General features: G+C 38.0%; 2 protein-coding genes across 7 annotated transcripts; one reads left to right on the top strand and one right to left on the bottom strand.

Moving 5' to 3' along the window:
• Positions 1-1976: 1976 nt before the first annotated feature.
• Positions 1977-12520, top strand: LOC133866013 (uncharacterized). Of its 5 annotated transcripts, none has more exons than XM_062302563.1 (14): positions 1977-2265; positions 2591-4778; positions 4904-5338; positions 5455-5529; positions 5611-6111; positions 6239-6313; positions 6615-6689; positions 6795-8486; positions 8644-8724; positions 8894-9277; positions 9521-10300; positions 10490-10570; positions 11283-11948; positions 12038-12520. In XM_062302563.1, exons 1-14 carry the CDS (start codon positions 2137-2139, stop codon positions 12298-12300), a joined length of 7425 nt encoding a protein of 2474 aa, XP_062158547.1. In that variant the 5' UTR covers positions 1977-2136; the 3' UTR covers positions 12301-12520. The 5 variants fall into 5 exon arrangements, with proteins under 5 accessions (XP_062158547.1, XP_062158546.1, XP_062158550.1 ...); XM_062302562.1 differs by having other exon boundaries at positions 5452-5529; positions 8897-9277; XM_062302566.1 differs by having other exon boundaries at positions 5452-5529; positions 9599-10300.
• A 563-nt stretch (positions 12521-13083) lies between these two features.
• On the bottom strand, positions 13084-21483 carry LOC133867501 (cellulose synthase A catalytic subunit 2 [UDP-forming]-like). Of its 2 annotated transcripts, none has more exons than XM_062304299.1 (14): positions 20991-21483; positions 20016-20211; positions 19720-19937; positions 19526-19628; positions 19265-19451; positions 16960-17226; positions 16542-16887; positions 16156-16293; positions 15937-16062; positions 15619-15831; positions 15239-15506; positions 14761-14957; positions 14301-14651; positions 13084-14128 (listed from the first exon to the last, which is right to left on the bottom strand). In XM_062304299.1, exons 1-14 carry the CDS (start codon positions 21069-21071, stop codon positions 13547-13549), a joined length of 3273 nt encoding a protein of 1090 aa, XP_062160283.1. In that variant the 5' UTR covers positions 21072-21483; the 3' UTR covers positions 13084-13546. The 2 variants fall into 2 exon arrangements, with proteins under 2 accessions (XP_062160283.1, XP_062160285.1); XM_062304301.1 differs by having other exon boundaries at positions 20016-20242; positions 20991-21482.
• Between the last annotated feature and the right edge of the window lie 496 nt (positions 21484-21979).

Raw genomic sequence — 21979 nt, 5'->3', positions numbered from 1 at the left:
AATTCGGCAACGGCGACCGGACTTTGCCAGATTCCGGCGACAATTGTATTTTCGCCTTTCATAATTTTTTCGTGCGAACCAAACGCTGAAAAATATTTTCTAGAAAATCATTTTTTTTAGAAATGATTTCGTCGAAAATATTTTACGACATAAACCATTTACGTTGAAATAAATGGAGCATTAGCCACATTTTTTGTTGTAACTTTATTTATGGAGAAGTAATCACTTTACTTTTTAGAGAAATAATCACTTTACTTCATTGAAAAATATCTTTTACTTTAATTTTTATAAAATAGTAACACTACGACGTGAATATGCGATTAGAGAGATGAGAAAAAAGGGAGTTATATCTCACTTAGCATAGAGCCTTTTTGGGTGTATTTGGGGCTTTGAGTGATTTTTCCCTGTAATCGTTTTGATAGTGTTGCTCGTCTCCTACAGTGGATGTACCTCACATTGAAGGAATTATTTAAATTTTGGTGTCATGTGTGATTGATTTGATTTTTTTGTTTTCTTATTTTTTGCATCTCACGGGCATCGAGAAATATAACATATTTCCTAACATCAACAAGATTGTAAGCATGAAGCTTATGGTTTCAACATGAATAACACTTACTTTCAAGGTAATGTCATTTAACATGGATTCTCCTCTAGCCAGAGATATGAACTTTGGCTTGCCATTGGAATGATCTATATCAACGCATTAATAAGACATTCTTAACTATGAGTAATACAACATTATTAGAGAAATATCCCCAAAAAGGTAATATAACCAAAACATACCAAATATTTCACACAACTCTTTCAAATGCTTTACCTGTGGATTATAGCAACTAATACCATATCAAAGACAAGTCCATTCATCGAAAGGCAGCACTGCATCTTAGCAACACCAAGCTTAAAAACAAACATGAAGCTCTCTTGTGAGTGACTGTGACTCTTCCTTAAAAGGTTTGCTCCCTCTCTAGCTTTAGTTATAATTATCTTAACGTTGAGATTTAGATTCAAGCTGAAGTGAGCAAGAAAGGAAATAATCCAGCTTGATCTAGCTCCAAAGAGGACTAGTAACACCCAATCCAATGGTACAAAAATAATCACAAACACTTCCTATCTTGGAATTTGATCCTTGAACCTTCTACTCACTAAACTATTAAGAGTTAGCACAAATACCACTAAACCATCACTTTCTATGGTAGTATACCTTTTGATATTGAATACTTGCATGTATGGATGGAACCAAGTATAGAGATGGCCCCCTTGTTTTTCAATTTTTTTTTTATTAAGTTAAATATGTTAGATTTATTTAAACAAAATAAATAAAATTATTTTGGCTATTTCAAATATTATGAAATAAAGATTTTCATCTTTCAAGTCAATAAATCCAAAATTTTAAAGTGTCAAGAGAAAAGTTTGTCCCACATCGACTAATACAAAAATGTCAATTTTGTACCTATTTCATGTATTTCAAATCGCTGGAACTCAAAATGAATAACAAGACCAAAAACATAAGAGATTTTAATATTATAACTATTTCACCATGACAATTATAATTAAATTTTAAATTAGTTTTTGTGAAAAAATAATTAAAATGTTGATTGAGATTGGCATGCAGCCATTATATGATAATCATATTATAAAAATATAGTTTAATTAGAAAAGCCAAAAAAAAAAAAAAAGGGGACGAAGAGGAGGAAAGCAAAAGGACGAACCACGGTCCCCTCTCGAAGGTTTAGACGACTTTTCATCGCACATTTACACGTGGCAAGTATCTGTTGGCAAAACAGGTATCATCGAAAGCACGAACCATATTTAACCACGTGGTGCCATTGCTATACATTATCCACTTTTCATACTCAAGTCACACTCGCAGTTTCACCTACGACATATACTCGCGTAGTGTTTCTGACACCTGCCCTCGCAATCCCACACTATTTTAAACCTCTGGTGGTCCTGTCCACTCTGACTCTCCAGTCTCCACCGCGAGTCGTCACGTTTTGACTACGCGAGCGCGTGAGGAGACTGCAACGCCCCGACTTTCAGAGAGCGGGAAAACGGTCTGATTTGAATTTGAGAACGCGAAAGAAAGAGAGACGCAGCGCAAAAGGCAGATCTAATTTTCTGTAATGTTTCGGTGGAATGTTTTCAGAGATGGAAGGATTGCATGGAATGAAGAGGAAGCAACTGCAAGCGCTGTGCAAGAAGCATGGCGTGCCGGCGAATTTGACGAATCGTCAAATGGCCGATAGGCTTAGTTTGCTTCTGAAGGTACCCCCTTAATCATAATTTTTTTACCCGTTTAGTTCATTTGTCTTTCAGTTATTGTTTGGTTACTAAGAAAATGGAGGCTAAGTATAGGAAAATTGAAATTACGGGTCTGTATGTTTTGGTTTGGTTCTCGGAAATAGGAAAAAGTTAGTTCCATTTAGGCTAAATGGTTTGTGTTGGCATCATTTAGCTGTTTCGATTTTCAAAATTGATAAATTTGATGAGCATTCAAAACTTCATTTCCTTATTTTCCTGAAATTTGTTGTCTGCTTTTCCAATTCTAATATTGTGAGCAATTTTGCCCTAAATATGGTATTGTACACAGGAAGAAGGAAATCCCATAATCCAAGGTCAGTCATGCTCGAATGATTTGGGGGAAATAAGCTGTGAAAATGAATCTAAGGTTGTGAATAAGAATGCGAAGAAAGTTACGTTTAGTCCTGAGAATGAAACATTTATATTTGCGGGTTCGGGCTCGGATTCTGATTCGGATAAAGACTACACTCCGGTGAAGAAACGGGCGGGAAGGACAAGGTCTACAGTGAATCATGTGCCGAAAAAGCAGGTTCAAGTTGTTGAAAATGCAGGGGAAATGGGAGTCTCCGGGAAACTTACGGATGGACCGGTTAGAATTACAAGGTCTAGAGCGCAAGACGTGGTTCAAGAAGATGCGATGCCATTTGTTCCGAAGAAGAGACCGAGAAGATGTGGAAAGGTTGAAGGTATGGAGGTGACAGACGTCGGGGTTAGTGATAAACCTCCTCCGGATGTAGTTTTGGGTGATAATGTTGCTGGTGTCATAAATGCTCATGATATGGTAACGAGAGGTTCGAGGAAGACGAGGAATGCTAGAGGTAATGATGGGGTTGTTTTGTTGAATGAAGACAATGGTAATGTGGGAGAAGGTGCTGAACATGAGAAAATGGCGAGCCGATCAAGACGGAATGTGACGAAGGAGAAAGGATCTGCTGCACTGAGTAGGGAAATGGAGAAAGTTGAAATTGTTGGTAAGATGACAAGGTCCCGGACTCAGCTTGACGGAAAAGCTTCTGCAGTTGCTGGTGGAACTAAAACTGTTGAGGTTCAGGAAGAATGTGAAATGGTTCTTCAACTTGAAGAACCTTTGAAGGGTTTAAGAAGAGAAGGTTCGAAGCGGAAATCTGTTGCACCACAGAAGGGAAGGGTGAAAAGCAAAATTCTTGCTGGGGAAGGTGCCGAACCAGGAAAAGTTCTGAGGCGCTCAAAACGAAATGCGACAATTGACAAAGACTCTGAACTGTTGACTGGGGATTTAAGGAAAATTAAGGCTTTTGATAGTGAGAGTGAAACCCTTGTAGATCAGGAAGAATGTGAAGAGGTTCCTCAACTTGAAGAACCTCTGAAAGGTCCAGGTGCTATTGCATCTAGGCAGGACTCTGTTGTGTCCCAGAAGGCTGAAAAGGTAAGGAAGAGACCGCTGCCTAAAAAGGAGACCAGAAAACGATCAAGGAATGCAGATGTGGAAAGAGCTTCTGAAGTTGAACCAAGTGTAGAACCTACGAAAGAAAATGAGAAGGAACATTTACTGAATGGTCGTCCGAGGAGGTCCAAACGCAACACATTCAACTCTGGTGCTCCCGCGGTTGGAGACTTGGGGAGTCATGAAACTGTTGGAATTAAGCAGTCAAGAGAATCACTTCAAGAAGGAAAGTTTTGTGCAGCTGAAGAACGCCTGAGGAGGTCCAGTCGGAATGCTTGTAGAAACAATTCAGTTTTTATCTCTGATGAAGTGGATGGAGTTGCTGATGGAGCAAGAAAGGATGGGCAAATGAAGCGAAAACGCAAGCCAAACCGGAAAGAAGAATGTTCAGTTATTGAGAGTGAACATTTAATTGAAAGATCTTCAAGACGATCCACGCATAATGCGTTGGAAAGTGAATTGGTTGCACCTGCAGCACTGACTTGTAAAGCTGTTGAAATAGAGCAACAGAACAGCCCACAATCGATGATATTAGAGGACGCTCCATCTTCCAAAAGCACTTTGGCCCTTGAAGGTCCTCCAATTGTAGCTACTGGGTTGTTGGGGATTCTGGACACGGTAGGACACCAAATTGATACAGACTCATGCTGCATTGAAGAAATTCCAGGAAAATCTATAGAGAAGCAGAAGGGGCTTCATTTCTTGGAGGTCTCTGCTGTAAATTCTGACTTGAAGGAAGTCATGGATAGAACTATTACCATGGAGGAAACTTTGCTTCCAGCACCGGTGAAGTTACATGGTGTTACCACAGACCAAAGTACTAAAAATGCTGCTACTGAATCTGTGGTTGTCAATGAGAAGGACGGCATTTTACTAGATGTCAAAGGGAAATTACCCTTGGATGATATTACTGACGGTGACATGGATGATCGGTCATGCCCGCTGAACAGCAGAGGAGAGATTCCTGATGACGATTTGGTTAAACCAGAGCCAGCGGACTTCCAAAATATAGTTAGGAACGTGGTTTCCTCTAGAAATGCCTCTCCTGCTGATTGTATGTTACCTCTCTCTCTCTCGCTTTGCTTTTGTTTTGTTTGTTTGTTTTTTTTAGATCACTTGCTTTTGGTTAAGACATAAATGTATTTCATGTGTGCTTACCTTGTTCTTAATAATTCACAGGTGAAGCTTCCAACCTCTCGGATTTGAAAAGAAGATTGGAAATAGAAGAACCATTGATAGGTGAAAACACGAACCTCAGAAATGATAAGGAAGATAACCAAACATCAGTTCAGGAGGATCACAACCTAGAAGATGCTAATGAAATTGCTAAACCAACTATTCAAGAGTTAGTTGCTGAAGATCATCAGAGTGAACTTAGGGAAAGTATAGGTTCAATCAGAAATATTAAACATACCTCAGAGAAAGCTGACAAAATTAGTGCACTTGATTTATTTGAAGGAGAGGAAATTGCCCCAGCAGAAATATTTGTAGGGGCCGCTGAAATGGAGCAAGCTATTCCAGACTCCAATCTACTTACTGCTGAAACTGATGAAGGAACAAGTGGCCACAGTGCTACAGTTGCAACTCCATTTAGACCTGGACCAGAACCTCAGGGTGAGGATTTTTTTTTTTCTTGGGTCTATGTTGTGTTCTTACAATTCAAAAAGTTGATGTTTTGAAGTAGTTTCAAAATTTATGTAATTTCTTTGACCATTTCTCCATTGTAGCAGTGTCAGGTATTAGCAACGAAGTGATTGATCACTCTCTCCATACTTCCTCACCAGAGAAAGATGCCCTAGAAGAAGGTTAGTTCCTCGGTTTCTCTTTTGTAGGTATGTGACCTGGTTCATCTCTTTGATTTTTTTTTTCTTTAATTTTATGTGCAGAAGAGAATCAGCCTGGAGCCCAAAGCGTTGGACAATCCACCACAATGATTGAAAGAAGCAACAAAAATCATGTTGGAGTAGAAAAATATTCTGGTGTGATGGAAATTCCTAATGAAACAATTTGCACAGATGAAACTTCAATAAGAGCCGAAATGGAGAAAAGGACTGTGCTGAACATGACAAATGAAAACGAGAATGAAGAGGCATTACTTAGTGGAGGCGGCTCACCAGCTTCTGATGAAGATCTTATTAACAGTAGTTTTGAACAAAATTTAAGGATGGATGGTGGTTTCCTTTCTGATTTAGACAATAGAGATTGTCAGGCTGCTGAGGAGAAAGAAAATGAAGTCTCAGATGGAAACTTTGATAAATTTTCTGATGCAACTAGAGTGAGCTGTATGCATCAACTTTCTTCTGGCGGAAGAATTAGTCCTATTATCCCAGAAGAGAGGGATACTGGGAGAATTGAAAATATTTCCACCACTATTCTTGGATTACAATGTGAGGGCATGTGACAAGCTCATATTATCTCTACATTTTTATTTTAAATAAGTTCTTCAAAATTTACTGTTTTGCTTCTATGTCCTCCAATAATAATACCTCACTAGTATGAACTTTTTTGTTGCAGCTCCTGGTTCTGCCAAAAAGGGCATCTCCTCTTGCGAGCCCAGTTGTCTGAAAGACAATGTTGAACAGGAAGAAGGTTAGTTTCATGGTACTCTTTCAAGGGACACAGTTTTAAAATACTTTCTGTTCAATTTGATTTGAGTAAGAACCTTTCCTTAATTTTTAATTTACTGTGCTATTTAATGACACTACTTGTGTTAAAAAAAGAAGGAAACACCAGCCATGAATCTGAAATGGTGGCCGGGACAATTCCCAAAGGAAAGGACGTCTTTCTGTGTGCATGCATGTTTTTCTATGTGAATCCCTGCTTAGTGTTTTTCTTACCTGTTTTGTAAAAACCATATAATTGTTTAAGCAAAATGTTTTTCATGTGGCAGTCGCTTATTTCGGTGATAAAAAAATGTCCTCTTCTATGCAAAATTTCTCAGTAGACAACGAAATGCAAGAAAAAGGTTCCCCACCCCCAACCCCCTCTTTCTCTCACTTATAATTTTTTAATGCATATTTTTTGTAACACACAATAAGTCATTTTATATTTTTCTTTTTTCAATTTGCAGAAGGTATTCATCTTAAAGATCAATTTGTATTATCAGTAAATAACAGAAATGCTATTGGGAGAGGTGTTGCTTTGTTGCATGAAGCTGAAAACTCAGTTTTATCCACTGTTAAGGTTGTTGACACTGCAGAGGAGAAAAGAGAGACAAGAAGTGCACAAACTGATTCGAAGTATGAAAAACCAAAGGATGCTGCCAAAAAAGGGGTAAAATCAGTACCTTTGACTCATTTTGCACTCGAGTTGCAAGGTGGAAACAAGAATGAAACTGCATACGTGCAAAATATTTTGGATGACGCCTTAAGCCCAGAAAGTGTTGAAGCATGCAGTGATGAGAGAAGTGCAGAAGAGAAAGCTACTTCTGATTTTCATGGTGGTAAGGCATTTTCATTGGTGGCATCAACTGCAATGACTTGTCCAGAACTATTTTTGGAGAACCTTTTTGATTATGAAGAGGGGGTTACATCAAAAAACAGCTGTGTGGAGCCTCTTGATGATATGTCTTCACGTAAAAACTGTATGGCCAATGCTGAAGAACTGAAAGGAGAATCATTTATTGAGCAGCATGATCATGTGGGAATGGAGGAAAATACGGAGTGTTCTCAGCAAGTTGAACTTGGTGACCATGGTGGTTGGGAGGTGAATCAGAGTGCTGATTCAAATGCAGTTGAGAATATTTTTAGAGAAAGCGATGTTTTTGAGAACACTGTTGAAATGGTGAAAGTCATTGGAGGAATTGACAAATTGAAGGAGGAAGGAAAAAGTCCGGCAGTTTTAGAAAGAGGGTCTGATGCTGTGTTCATAGATGATGCTTTCCAACAAGTTACTTCAGGGGAGTTTGGTGATCATTTTGTTGAAGGGGAAGTTGCTGAATTCAGTGAAAGTACTGATCATGATAACAACTGTCCAAGTAGTGCGGTTGTACCGAAAGAAATAGCTTATACAGTGACCTTGGAAAAAATGGGAAGGACTCAGCCACCTGCTACTCCAGCTAAGCACGAGAAGCCATTCGATGGTTGTGGGAATGAATTTCCAAAGATTGATGCCACAACTGTGTCTCCTTCAAATGAAGTCCTATTTAAAGATCATGAGGTTCTAGAGGAGACATCAAATGAAGTTGTACATACTGTTTTGCAAGTGGACGAGGTGAGGTTTGGAAATCTTGACAATCAAAAAGTAGAAGATTCTCCAGAGTTGGATAAAAGTGCTTCCATTGGCTCAGATGGTCCTGTGTCCATTGATAACAAGCCTGCAGATAGAAGTGATAATTTTGGAACTGTAGATGAAGATCAAGAACTGAATGATGATGACAGTTTTGAAGCTCAGAAGGAAGACCGTGATGATAATATACAGTTTATTCCAGAAGATAATGGTGATGGCTTGGTTGAGAAAGAACGTGGTGAGAATGACAGTGATTATGATGTTTTGTCAGATAATTTCCATGAAATCACAATGGTTGCCGCAGATGAAGCTAGTGAAGGAAGTATTGGAAGAAAAAAGGATTCTGAGAAAGTCGAGGATGGTGCTAAGTGGGTGGAGAACACACCTGTTTCTCTGCATTTATTTGATTGTTCCAGTAAATGGGGTGAGAAAGACACTGAAAAAACCAATTCCTTTGCTGATACCTCTTGTGGCAAACCCGAAACACATTCAAGTAGCATAATTGTCTCATTGCCGAGAGTTTCTTCATCACATGGTATCTACAAAAATACAAAGCAATGTTTTATTTATTTTAGCAACTACTCTACTTATATTCTTCAATTATACATATCAATCACTGGGTTTCTGTTTGATGATATGACATAATGATTTAGAAATGGTAAATTATATTCTCTATTAATTGTTAAATGCAGGAGATGAAAATAGGTTCGACATTTTTATTGAGTCAAACAGCTATGATGCAAAAGGAAAGGAGATGACTGATGATGGTAGAGGTATGGTTGTAATTTAGGTTGCGACTTATCAGATTTATCAGTTTTACACATAAACAGTGTCAAAACACATTTTCATCCTTTATATGCAAAGTTTTACACATAAATAGTGTCGACATATTTTCATCAGTTATATGCAACAATCTTATAGAAACATGTTCATATTTCCCAGCAGATACTGAAATTTCAGTGGAGGAAAGTGTAGAGGTCCAGCAAAATGAAGGTCTAGTGGATGCTACAGTGGAAGTTAGTGCGACATTTTCTAGAAAATTTACTGAAGAGGAACTTGATGGCCAAAATGGTGCAGTAATACATGCTGTTCATAATGACATTGATTATTTGACTTTAAATGAACCTTTATGTGGCAATAAAAGGAGTAATGTTGATGAGACTGAGGAAGCATTTAGTTTCAATACGCTTGATGTCATGATCGTTAGCGGTGATGACTCTGGCGGATGTGCAGGTTCTGAAAAGTTGCATGTTATTACTTCAGAGAAATTTGAAGTGGGTGCTAATCACATTGCCCTTTCACCAGTTATTGCTTTGCCGAGTTTTGGTAAGTGCTCAATTCCTTGATCAACATAAGCTAGAGACATTTTTTTTAATGAGTGAGTTTTTGGCCCCAAGGGAAGGGGGAGAGGGAAATTTGAACCAATGACCTCTGCATCATTAGGTGTGAGTTTCAGCCAATTATACTTCCCCTTGGGTAATAAGCTATAGATATCACAGATTCTTACATGATGTTCCAGTACTTGATTGAATATTAGAACATATTTTTTACTCAACTTTGTATTTCTAGGAACCGAAGAGAACAGATCCTTGGAGTTCCATCTTGATTCTCACATTTTTACCAGTTGGGAGATGAATTTGATTTCAGGGGATGGAGAACAGGGTAATGCAGAAATATCAAATGGAACACTGGAAGCCAATCTGATAAGTAAGCACGATGAGAATTCTGTGAAAATGAACGAAAATGCAATGATTAGTGAAAAAGATAAACAAGATTCTGAAAAGCTTCTTGGGGAGCTTGAGCACCAAGCTCATTTTGCCGATTCAGATGAGCCAATTTTTAGAGATGGTGATAGATCAAATGTGCAAGATGATATCTCTGCCATTGTTCAAGAGCATATTGATTGTAAGAATTATGAAAGTTCTTGTGTTTCCATGCATTTGATAGGAGCTGCTGAAATCAATTGCTTCAATAACGCTTCAGGCAGGCCCATGGCAGAAAGCACTCCTGACGAAGCTGACATTGGTTGTCACTCTGTTGAGGAGAAACTTGTTTGTGTGAATTACTCTGAACATGATGTTATACTGGATCATACTCATGAAAACTTTGGAGTTGTAACAGATCAAGCTAGTGAAACAAGCATGGATGCAACTACTGATTCTGAGAATATTCAGGATGTCAATGAGTGTGTTGAAAAAGCACAGATTTCTCCAAACAGAACTAACAGTGGCACTGAAAAGGATGAAAAAAATCCTTCAGATGTCAAAATATCTGTTGAAAGCTCTTGTGGCAGGCCTCAAGTGGGTCGAAGTTGTGATACTACTCTGTTGGGTGTTTCATCACTTCATGGTGAGCACATTTGTTTATATATGAGTTTTATAGTCTGAATTGTTTGCTTTTTTGTTGAACCTTATCTACTTAAGTTCTTGACTCATTGTATCATATTTTTCTTATGTAAGGGAATATACTGATCAAAATTTGTTTAAAATTCAACAAATGTAGTAAATGGAGATAATTCGTACACTGGTTTGAGTGCAGGAGAGGAATATGAATCCGGCGTATACTGCAAGTTTTTTAGCAATGATTCAGAAGGGAAGGAGATGGCCAATGAAGACGGAGGTATGATTTATATAGGTTTGAACTTATTTATCAGATTCGGCTAATAAGAACAGAGGTATGATATATTTAAGTTTGAACTTATTTATCAGGTTAGGAAATGCAATCAATTTTTGAATTTTTCTTGTGTACAATACTCCAACCTCCCTAGGTTTTAGGTGATAATCATTGTTAACTCATCACTTATCCCAAAAGCTTATGCTAATAAAAAATGATATGTTTAATCATTTAAGTAATATTCTATCACTTCCCTTCTCATGTGGGCTTAAACTCACTCTTAATAAGTGATGCTCAACACATGAAATATTTAATTGAAATGAGAGAGAAATAAAAGATACAAAGTTCGAACTTAGAACATTTGCTTTGATACCATGTTAAATCACCACTATTCTAAAAGGCCTGAGTTGATAGAAAATTATTGATTTAATCATTTAAGTAATATTCTAACAAGCACAGCCTGCACAGACCTCCCATCTCTCCCTTCTTTTCTTTTTTTCTTTTTTCCTGAAATAAGAATTTTATTTCTGTTGGTGCAATAATTTTTTATAAAAACTTAAGATTATGCTTTATTTGAGAATACATACCCATATATATATAACACGTGGATTGAAGGTACAAGTAAACACCATTACTAAATCTTATTTCTTTTACCCTCAGCAAGTTCTGGAGCATGGCTTCTTTCAGTTACTAACAATTTATGTCTTTGGAATAACAGAAACTAAAGCTTTGGAGTTGAATAATGACTCTCATGCATTCACCAGTTGGGAGATAAATTTGTTTTTGGGTGACAGTGAACAAGATGAAGTTGAGAAATCAGATGGAGGGGCCTCAGTTGCCAATCCGATGAGTAAGAATAGTGAGGATGCCAAGGAAGTGGCACAGAATGTGGTTATTACTGAACAAATTGCTGAAGAGAAACATGGTGATCACGAACATCACATGGCAGAGGATGTTTCACAGATGGAGGGCACTCACCTTGCTGTCTCAGATGAGCCCAACTGTCAAAATCATGATGGATCAAATCAGCAAGGTGAAGTTGCTGCCATCACCCAAGGGAATGTTGGTGGTTGTGAGAAAAATTACGGGCTTATTAAGGTTGAGAGTTTAAGTAATTTAAAATATTCTGAAATACTGATGGATGCTGCTGAGATCAATGGCAGTAATCGTGTTACTGCAGATGAAGCCATGGTAGAATGTGGTCACAATGAATTGAAACAAGTAGAAAATATTGCCAACCCTGGCGCTGAAGACATTAATTTTTCAGCTGAAATGGATGATTATGAGCATATAATAGCAGTGGAGTTGGGCCAAGATCTGCCAAAAATACATGTAACAATGGAAGAAATATCTCCTGCTTCCACAAATATGGTTGTTGATAGAGGTATATCCATGTTTTGGTTATTATCAAAATGCCTCCTTTATGTGTAATTTGTGCCTAGATGATTGATATTTGCTCAAATTGTTTTGCAGACATTGCTGCTGAAGTTGCCCAGACTCCACAACTGAAGTCGGGGTCACCAAAAAAGATGAGTCCAGATAGACCGTTGAATTCTTCAATGGTGAAAGGAAGCAAGTGTAAAACTAGTCTGATACCAAGAGCACCCAAGAATCTGCTCAAAACTTACAATACGAAAGAGAACACGCCAAGCACCAAGAATGATCAAATCGGTAACATTACAGCAGTGAAACCATTGCCAAAAAGGCGCCCATTGGATGATCTCCAAAATAATTAGATTCAATTGGTCCGGCTTGTGAATTAATTTTTTGCGAGTAATGGAGTTTGTATTATTTAGTGCATGGCATACCTTATGCAGTGTAGTGTGTAGTGTGTAGCATTTCATTAACATTTAACAGTACATTTTTATTTTTATTTTTATTTTTTATTTTTGGTATTTTTTTGGGTCTATTGTACAACATTTTTCAATGTGCACATATTGGGCTTGCGTGATTCAATTTGCTTGGCAAAGTTACTTTCGAAAGCTTAAAGATAGTAGTGTTTTTAAAGACAGAATTTCTGGAGAACGAAGGCAGTAATTATGCAGAGTCAGACTCTCAACTTTTGCAGAATTCACATTGACAGAATCTTGACTGTCCATTTCTTTACTGCTTTTAATCAATATATTACATAAGGATAGATGTAGTCTGAAGATTTACATCAAATCGTATTCAGTTCCGTGCCTTGCAGTGAGTTAAGACCAACATATCATAAACGTTTTTTCTTTTTCTTTTTCTTTTCAAGGAGGATACAAAAGAAGTGCCTATTTTTCAAAATTAGGAACATTTTACTAATATTATTAAGAATTTTTTAAAAATATATCTATATAAAAATAAAATAAAATAACCCAACTAAGCTGTAACCTCTAAAAGTGGGCTAAGATGGGTTTCCATCGCTTCCGCTCAATTTTCGTACAAATCAGAACAATGAAATGAACACCAAACTTTACTAAGAAAAACATTTACAATTCACTGGTAATCCCACAGTTTAAATAAGGAAGCATTTTGGATTATTTCAAAAGTACTAGAATGCTGGGATTTTTATTAACAATTAAAAATTACACCAATAAATCTAATCATAGTTCTGCGTGGTGAATTGAAGGACAAACATTTTACTGACGATGACACTTTTATACGAAGTCCCTTGTTGAGGAGGGAATACAAATCATGAATCAAACTCACCTTTTCTTTTTATCTTCTCTTGGGATTACAATCTGATCATCTGAACACAATCAACCCTTCCGACCTATAAAATCCCACGTATAAAAAAAAGAATCTATGCTGAACAAATATCAGAGTCAGATCCTGTCCTCTGTATCTACATGCACATGAACAGGATTTGCCCACTGCAGCTTTGCTTTACCACAAGATAATCCTCGTTAACAAACCACAGCTGCCCAAGCGATCTATTCACTTTTGACCAAAAAACTCAGCCCACTTATGCTACATAATAGAACTCAACTTCAACCTTCTGTGCTGTGTATCTTAGTCACAATCCAAACCACAAAGTTCTAATACAAGACCGCCTTTTGCCACAAACGGGTTGATTCGGACCCATAGAAGAGAGAAAATTGATGCTAGAAGGATTGACCAGACAACAACAATAGTGGGAACCTTGTCCTGTTTCCCCATCATTCCCTTAAGGAATGGGTAAAGATGAACAATGACCCAGAGGGCGAAAAACAGCCTACCGAAGAGCGGACCCCATGAATCATAACCGTTATTGATGGCGTCTGAGACCCCGACTATAACTCCAATTATGTTTATGATCAGCAAGGACAAGGGGGGGATCAACAAAGATGTCCATTTGAAGAGGTAGAGCTCAGAAAAACCCCCGTCATCAGCAGCTTTGGATGTAACAGTGAAGTTTGTATCAACCCCTGCCAAAACCTTAAGCAGACCCTGGAAGAGAGCAAACAGGTGTGATGAGACGCCGCCAATTACCCAGAATTGTTCATTCCTCCACCAGTCATGTATGCCAACATGTCCCCACTGCATCTCAAGGATACTAGTTGCAGCTATGGATATGAAGAGGGCAATGAATATGAGACTCGCATAGTTGCTGATCTGTTCCAAAAGAGAGAAAAGAAAATTCCTAGCATGAGCTGAATGCCTTGTAGATTGTAGATTTTAAACTTGGAATTTACAAAGTATGTCTAAACAAAAGTGGGACCTAGGAGAACAATTTTAAGTTTGAATATATCCCATATATTTGGGAATCAAAAGCACTTATGATTACCTCGGGGACGATGAACTTCCCAGTAAGGAGACAGATAGCCGGCAAGGTACAGTAAGCAAGCAAAGGAATTGATGTCAAAGGATAAACAACCGAATTTATATAAGAAAAACGCTCCAGTGGTTTCAAGCCACACCCATATCCATACCATATTGGACAATGCTTACTGAAGAAAATCTCAACAGATCCCAAGGCCCATCGCAGGACCTGGTGTAGACGATCTGAGAGGTTTATAGGAGCTGAGCCCTTAAATGCCGGCATTTTCGGTATGCAATACACTGATCGCCAGCCATGACAGTGCATTTTGAATCCTGTTAGTATATCCTCTGTAACTGAGCCATATATCCACCCAACCTGAAAGATAAATGTAATTTAGCCACATGACAATATAAATTGTCATACCTTGCTAAAGAAAGAGATTGCAGAAAACAACTTTGTTAATTATGAAACAGTTGCACCATACCTCTTTCCCCCATTCTGTTTTATCTTCATAACCACAGCTAATGACATGGATTGCTTCCTTCAAGAGTGATGCAGAACTTGCTCCTTTTGGAACTCCACCATCTTCCATAAGTGTTGAAGCCATGAAAACTGGAGACTGGCCAAATTTTTTCTCAAATTTTATTTGGGGCATTAGGGAAGATTTTTCATTATCTATTCCTGCAATGGAAGTTCCAGGAGAAACATAAATGATCTAAGTTTAATCCAATCTATGATGATTGACAAGAGACAAATCCTGAAACATTTCAAACTTGGGTCAAGTTAAAAGTTTTAAGTATAAATTTTCAGGATAAAAAAAGTAAGTTCTTTTTTGGGGTTATAAGGTGAATTACAAATTTTGCACCTCATTCGGGAATTTTTTATTTTTATTTTTTTAAAAAAATTAGAATGTTAAAAAAATAACTGCAAATGCATGCACACTAATTGAAGCCACTCCATACCTTCGATTCCCTCCTCAATATTTTCTAGTGCATGTATCTGACTTGAAGCCTCCTTGTTTTTAATCTTTTTTTCATTTGACTTCTTTTTCTTGTTCTTCTTTCTAGATCCAAAACAGCAGCAGCACCATTTTGGCCAACAATTACATGTTTTCCCAGGGGGTTTCTTCTTGATGGGGGCATCATATCCATAGAGTGCCTGCCTCCTGAAGACACATCCAGTCCCGACATATATTGGTCCTTGGATCCCATCTAATCCTTTCATATTGATCTATATTGTATGAAAAGAATTAGTACTTGCATAAAATAAACAATTGTAAATGGATAAATCCGTATGTCTTTGTTTGTGTAATATAACAACACAACCAAGATCCTTTACTTACATCAAAAAATACAACATTGCGATTCGAGTATCTATCATGACGGTCAATCCCATCAAATCTTTGAGGAAATTGTACATAACAGATTTTCTTTCCAGATGTGGGGTCCATCATGAAGCACATGGCTTCACGAAGCGCCTTACTGTTGTTTATATAGTGATCACAATCGACATTCAGGAGGTAAGGAGCATTTGAGATGATTGCTGAGACTCGCATCTTGATTAATCAGCCAGAACATTTACAAACCGTTAGAGAAATAGCGCGACGCAAGAAAATTGCTGAGAACACTAGTTGATAGAACAAAGAGAGAGAGAGACCTACCAGAGCATTCATGGCCCCAGCCTTCTTGTGGTGATCAAATCCTGGTCTCTTCTCACGGGATACATAAATCAGGCGAGGTAGTTCATTTCCTTCAACATCACGAACACCATTTTGACCAAGGAAGACCTGGATAAGACCATTAAGATTAAAATCATCATATTTTAACTGCCCAGATTCATATGGACCAGGAGATGCATGACCGCATTCAGAAAACCTCACCTGGATCATTCCAGGATGATCCCTGACAATATTCCCAGGCCATGGAGTCCCATCCTGCATTGTCCAACCCTCCTCAGGAACTTTTTGTGACATGGCTACCAACCCATTAATCCGGACTTTGAACTCTTCATAGTCCCTCTGTACCAACAAGTGACAATGGCCATGTTCTCAGTAAAGGTAATCATTCCTTATTAAACATGAGATGAATCATTACAGAAAAAAATTATCATTTTTCACTGAAGGCCAAAAATGGCTCTCTGCCTGCCATATTTTATTCAAAATTGGCACCACTATTTTCTTACAGGCATGACTATCGATTCATGAGAAACTGAAATGCCAGACACTATCAAGAAAAGGAAGCAAAGAAAAAAGGGAGAAGAGAATACCTTCATTGCACGCCGTTCTCTTACAAATGCTGGATCTACTTTGTCTTTCAAATAGTCAATCTTCTTGGCAAAATACCATTCGGGGGCCCGTGGCTCAATGTTGAACTTCTTGCTGAATGGGACCCACTTTCTTGCAAACTCAGATGTCTCAGAGAGGGCTTCAAAGGTAAGCATGGCTGCACCATCATCCGAGACATAGCATGCAACTTTGTCAACTGGATAATCTACAGCGAGGATGGACAAAACCGTATTTGCAGTGATAAGTGGAGGTTCTTTCATCGGATCTACCGTACTCACAAATATGTCTATATCAGCTAATTCAGACGGCTTCCCTTCCTTCTCATATCTGAGAGAAATATTACAGCATGTTAGCTAAAACTGAGAATCGCAAACACATATGCAACACACAAAAAATTACCTCAGTGACAAACGATCGAGGTATGTTTCTCGTACAATTGGGCACCATTTGGGGAACTGATCAAATATCCAAGACACAGCAAACCATATTTCACAAATCACTGATGTTAACCACAATCCATATGCATCATTGACTGGATGGGTAATTCTATACTGGAAAAATAAGCCAAGAATCACAATTCGGAGAAGAATTATCATTCTGTATGGATTTATCTTGCTTGAAGGAATTGCTAACTTCCTCCAAAGTGGCTGCCTGCCTTCATCCATCCTGTAAAAGAGTATTAACGATAGTAAGCCTAAATCTTGTTATGGAAGAAAGGAAATTGTTGATATAGCTAATAAGCTTAACTATTTATTCCTAATTAGCTTAACATAATGATTGCTGATTACTGTACTTTGACAAGAAAAACAGATCCCTCCTGACAGCAAACTCTAGGATACCGTAACTGTTAATAATCAGCATACTAGGCAAATAAACTTGAAACATAAGTCAGGACACTTACTCTTATATTTAATTATATATGTGAGGATGGTATCTACTATGTACGTTAAGCAGATATATGTAAAGCCAACTACAATTTTTGTTATGCATCCAAGCCAGAGATATTTTCCTTCATTGATAACATGGTAGATATATTTCCGCAAAATTAATGAAGAACTTCACATGATCCCTCACCCCCACCTCCCCAAAACAACGAAAAACAATGGTTAGGCATTCATATACGAGGAATATGCACAAAGACACATTGAGTTGAGCCCCAATGCCATACATGTAAATAATTGTCTTGTGCAATCCCAATCCATGTCAGAATTTAGTACATCATGTGCCCAAAGATCATTGGCAACTACACATTAAGATAGGTACAACTGCTAGCAATACCAAGCTTGTTGAACATAGTTTTAACAAAAACTAAAGGATATAAAATCTTGTTGAACGTGAAATTAAAACAAATGGGTTCTTTCTTCAGTGTTTATTCCATTTTTAAAAATGCATAATCATATAACAGGATCAAACATTATTAGACTTGTTAAATAAGAAAATAAAAGAAAAATTGTGGTATTGAGTAATGATGCCTTAAAAGAAAGAATCACAACGCAAGTGTAACATGTGGCAATGGTCCACCATGGATATATTTGTGGACACCAACAATAATGTTCAAGCCCTTAAAACCACAATTATTAACGTGCAAAATAGCATATTTTGTGCAAAGGTAAACTCCCTTCTTAGTTTATCGATTTTGTAACTCATGACCAGGTTTAAGATATCAGATATCGAGTCAAGGGGCAACTTCTCAAACTCGGCAATGGCCCATGCATTATTAAAAAAAAATTTCTGAGTTGCAGACATGAAAATAGCATTGGTCCCAAACTACCACCAAACTGGGTCTCATTTTTGTTTACATACTTTGTCAACATGCATGGCTGGTTGCCATCGCCTATTTGTGATTTTGTACAGCCGGTCCAGAGCATTACTTAATGAATGCAATGGTCATAATAAGTCTAATAAATCATTTTAGCTTTTTATTCTTACTATGGCGATGATATCATCATATTACACCAGCAAATTACATCTGTCATTTACATTTTCAATCTTTTAAGCTGAAAACTTTCTTGATGTATTGAATGGTTTAACCAGATCTCTATGTTTTCTCAAATAGCTCTTGAACTTTGCAGTTGAAGAGAAACAAGGATAAGTTGAGAGATTGATTATCATTCTTATTTGCCTTTATTCTTGAACGCAAGCTCCCATCTCTTTTAACCATAAATGAAAATCTTAAACAACTAAAAATCAGCGTTCTCAAGCAACTAGTGATTGTTCTAGTTGTAAAGATATTGCTCTTTAAACATGAATACTGTTCTTCAATATGTATATCATTTGAGTGCTTGGCATGAGTATTTATTTTAGTTAAACGCAGATTTGAGGCCAGTTGCTTTCCAATACAGCTGCCTTCAAACACCCAAGTAAAGATGATAGTTAGAAAGAAACAGATTATACAAAATATATCCGATGGATAGTAATTAGAAATTTTATTTCTTAAATTTGGATGTTGCACGCTGACCCAATGAGTCTTAAACCTATGACCTCACCTTCACCAACTCTTAGGAGGGGAGGAAGTGTCATTTGAACTACAATTAACAATCAAACTCTTGGCCTGGGTTTTGCAATTCTATGAACAGTTCAACTAATGAAACAAATCAAGAACTACAGTTTAAAATGCCAATTTCATTATTTAAGAATAAAATAAAAAAGTCAAGACCCAGCAATACAATTACTTTTTATAAAGGAGGATGAAAAATGCACCTACATGGGCAAATCAGGATCATCTGGTTCATCTCCATCATGGTTTCTACCGCTGTCTCCGCCTTGGTGCTTAACCACCTGAAGTTTTTCATTTTGCTTCTTTTTCCACTCCTCCATTCGCTCCTTCCATGCAACAGTTCCATACCCATACACAGCTAAGTCTTTCTTAGGATCCAATGGTCTGGGTTGACCTGCATCATCAACAGCTATAAACATCAGCAAACCGTTCACAATTATCACAGCTGTTCAAATTTACCAAACTTACTGGACACAGAAGAGTCAGAAATCGGCATCGGATGGACCCGGTTTCCACGACTCATAAATGGGGGAATAATAAGAGCGTGCTTGTCAGAAGATATTCCAGCATCCTTAACCATAAACAATCAGTATCAAACGCAAGAATCATAAAAATGATAAGAACAAAAAGAGAACAATCAGATTGCTATATCAAAATTTCACCTCATGGCCGCCATAGGTCAGGAGAGGGATATCTGGAGCAACAGAGGCAGAATCCAGCTCCGAGGGTGTGGCAATCGTGGCTTGGAAACCACGGCCGACATTAAGGCGAGCAGAGAGCATGGCCTCAGCAAGGTGGTGAGAGTTGCTCCCAATATCAAACTCGTTCTCCAAATCATCGGTATCATCCTCTTCTTCATCGCCTTCAACTCTAGGACACCCTGGAATTGCTTGCATTGTTAGTCGAAATTATTACTGGAAAAACCGATCGAGGTCAACCAAAAATGGGAAAGTCTCACCTTTGATGCGCTTGAATCTGGTTTTGCACTGAGGGCAGGCCTGATTGCCTTCTCTTCTTTCATACTCATAGCAAGGTCTGCACATCGGAAAGGCACATTCGTTGCAGGCAATAAATGGCTCGCCATTGACTGTAATCTCTATCTCATCCCCACAGATCTGGCAAATCTGCCCGCTCAGTTCTTTAACGGAGGTCACCTGAGACTCGCCATAGCCATAGCAATGTTAACTGTTAATCTCCACGAGATCATGAGTCAGAAATTCAAAAGTACCCAACAGAAATTTAAGCTGCTTCAACAAAAAAATAAAAAATAAAAAGAAAGAAAGAAAGAGAGAGACTAATAATAACACTAAAAAGTTAGTGAAAACAATATTAATACACTGGGGGAAAACAAAATTGAAAACTTTCATGCAATGTTTTCATTGACCGGCTCTGAAGTCTAGAAACTAAGAGAAAGAACAAGAATCAATAAGTGAACGCTTTTTTTCACTCCGGGCATTACATGAACATGTTCCTCCCGGAAAAATTGAAAAAGAAAGTAAACATTTTCCAGTATTGCCTCTCTCTCCAAACCAAAGAAATACAGAGATAGGTTTTACGAGGCTGAAAAATACTCCAAAACATACACGAAAATACGAAAAAGAAACCTACCCAGATCAGTAATTGTAGCTTAAAGAGAAGATCAGAGAGGGGGAAAAAAATATCACAACGAAAAGAACAAAGAAAAAAGAAACGCCTACCCAGAAGAAAACGGCCAAAAATAGAGGGGAAGAAGTTCAGAAATTAGAAAGAAAAAGCCAATGTATGTTATTTCAGGAACAGACCCATGCAAGTCCCAAAACGAGCACTTGGCTTCAAATTCCACAGAAGGGTGTGGACAAATAGCTAATAGACCGGTAAAAGAAGTAAAAATAGCACACTTTTCTTCAGAGAAGTTGAGAGACGCAATGAGAAAATCATGAACAAAAGGACTTACTCGGGCAATTTCATCAGCATTGATCAGAATAAACTCATTCCTGTTGTGAGAACCAGCAATAAGTCGTCCTTTGGTATCCATCAGAGCCTTAGAGCCTTCAAAATCAGAGACAACCACTTTACCAAACCTCCCTCTCAGCCTCTCTCATCACTCAAAAGCCCACAAATAACACAGTTTCGCCTTCTTGTTTTCCTTTTCCCGTAGCTTCTTCCTCTGCCCTTTTGCCCACTCTCTCAGGCACCCATTACAAGAAACACCCACCCCCACATTATAGAATGAACATACAACGAGAGATATAAGAGAGAGAGAGAGAGAGAGAGGCGAATCAGAAATAATTATGTAAACAAAAGGAAAGCAAATAAAATATTCCACTGGCGCGGAATTAAAAATATAAAAAAGAAAGTAATCGGTTGGGTGTGGTACTAAATGATTCTTTTCTTGCAAGACGACCCCGGCTTCGCTAACAGATGGGTTGCGAACCTGTGGTGGTCTCGATCTGTGAAGTGCATGAAAAAAATATATAGGAGAGAGAGAGAGAGAGAGAGAGAGAATCTAAGAGTAGGAAATGGTTGAAAATTCAACGCATGAGAAAGAAGGGACGAGATACGGACAGAGACATGACAAAGTGGACAAGAAGGGATCAGGTGGTGTGTGTTATCTGATGCATATATGATGATGGATGTATCTATGTCATCTATACCATCAACGACATATGGTTATACATCCATGTCCATTAAACCGTATCTACCATCACTCTTAATCACATTGGACTTGGTGGGTGGCGCTGTGGTGGTCATGGTGAAGGCTATTTTGGTACTTTTGACATGCACTTCTCTCACACTTGTACTGTGTCAAATGTGAGAGAGAGAGAGAGAGTGTGTGTGAAAGTACCAAAAGAGAAAGGAGTGTCACGCGTGGGCGAGAGCGAGAGAGTTGCGCATAATCTCGGCCATTTGTCCAAATTAGGCTCAAGAGGGAACGCTTTTTTC

This window comes from Alnus glutinosa, chromosome 4 (genome assembly GCF_958979055.1).
Source record: "Alnus glutinosa chromosome 4, dhAlnGlut1.1, whole genome shotgun sequence".
Lineage (NCBI taxonomy): Eukaryota > Viridiplantae > Streptophyta > Magnoliopsida > Fagales > Betulaceae > Alnus > Alnus glutinosa.
The sequence above is the reverse complement of the archived record's forward strand: the minus strand, read 5'-3'. Positions and strand labels throughout refer to the sequence as shown.

Excerpts from the sequence above, each read along its gene's own strand:
- LOC133866013 (XM_062302561.1), top strand. The coding sequence starts at position 2,137 with ATGTTTTCAGAGATGGAAGGATTGCATGGAATGAAGAGGAAGCAACTG. Across the intron at positions 5,339-5,451 it reads ACCTGGACCAGAACCTCAGG|CAGTGTCAGGTATTAGCAAC; the intron begins GTGAGGATTTTT and ends TCTCCATTGTAG. Across the intron at positions 11,949-12,037 it reads AAATATGGTTGTTGATAGAG|ACATTGCTGCTGAAGTTGCC; the intron begins GTATATCCATGT and ends ATTGTTTTGCAG.
- LOC133867501 (XM_062304299.1), bottom strand. The coding sequence starts at position 21,071 with ATGGATACCAAAGGACGACTTATTGCTGGTTCTCACAACAGGAATGAG. Across the intron at positions 16,888-16,959 it reads CTCGATCGTTTGTCACTGAG|ATATGAGAAGGAAGGGAAGC; the intron begins GTAATTTTTTGT and ends TATTTCTCTCAG. Across the intron at positions 14,958-15,238 it reads TATTGAGGAGGGAATCGAAG|GAATAGATAATGAAAAATCT; the intron begins GTATGGAGTGGC and ends CTTCCATTGCAG.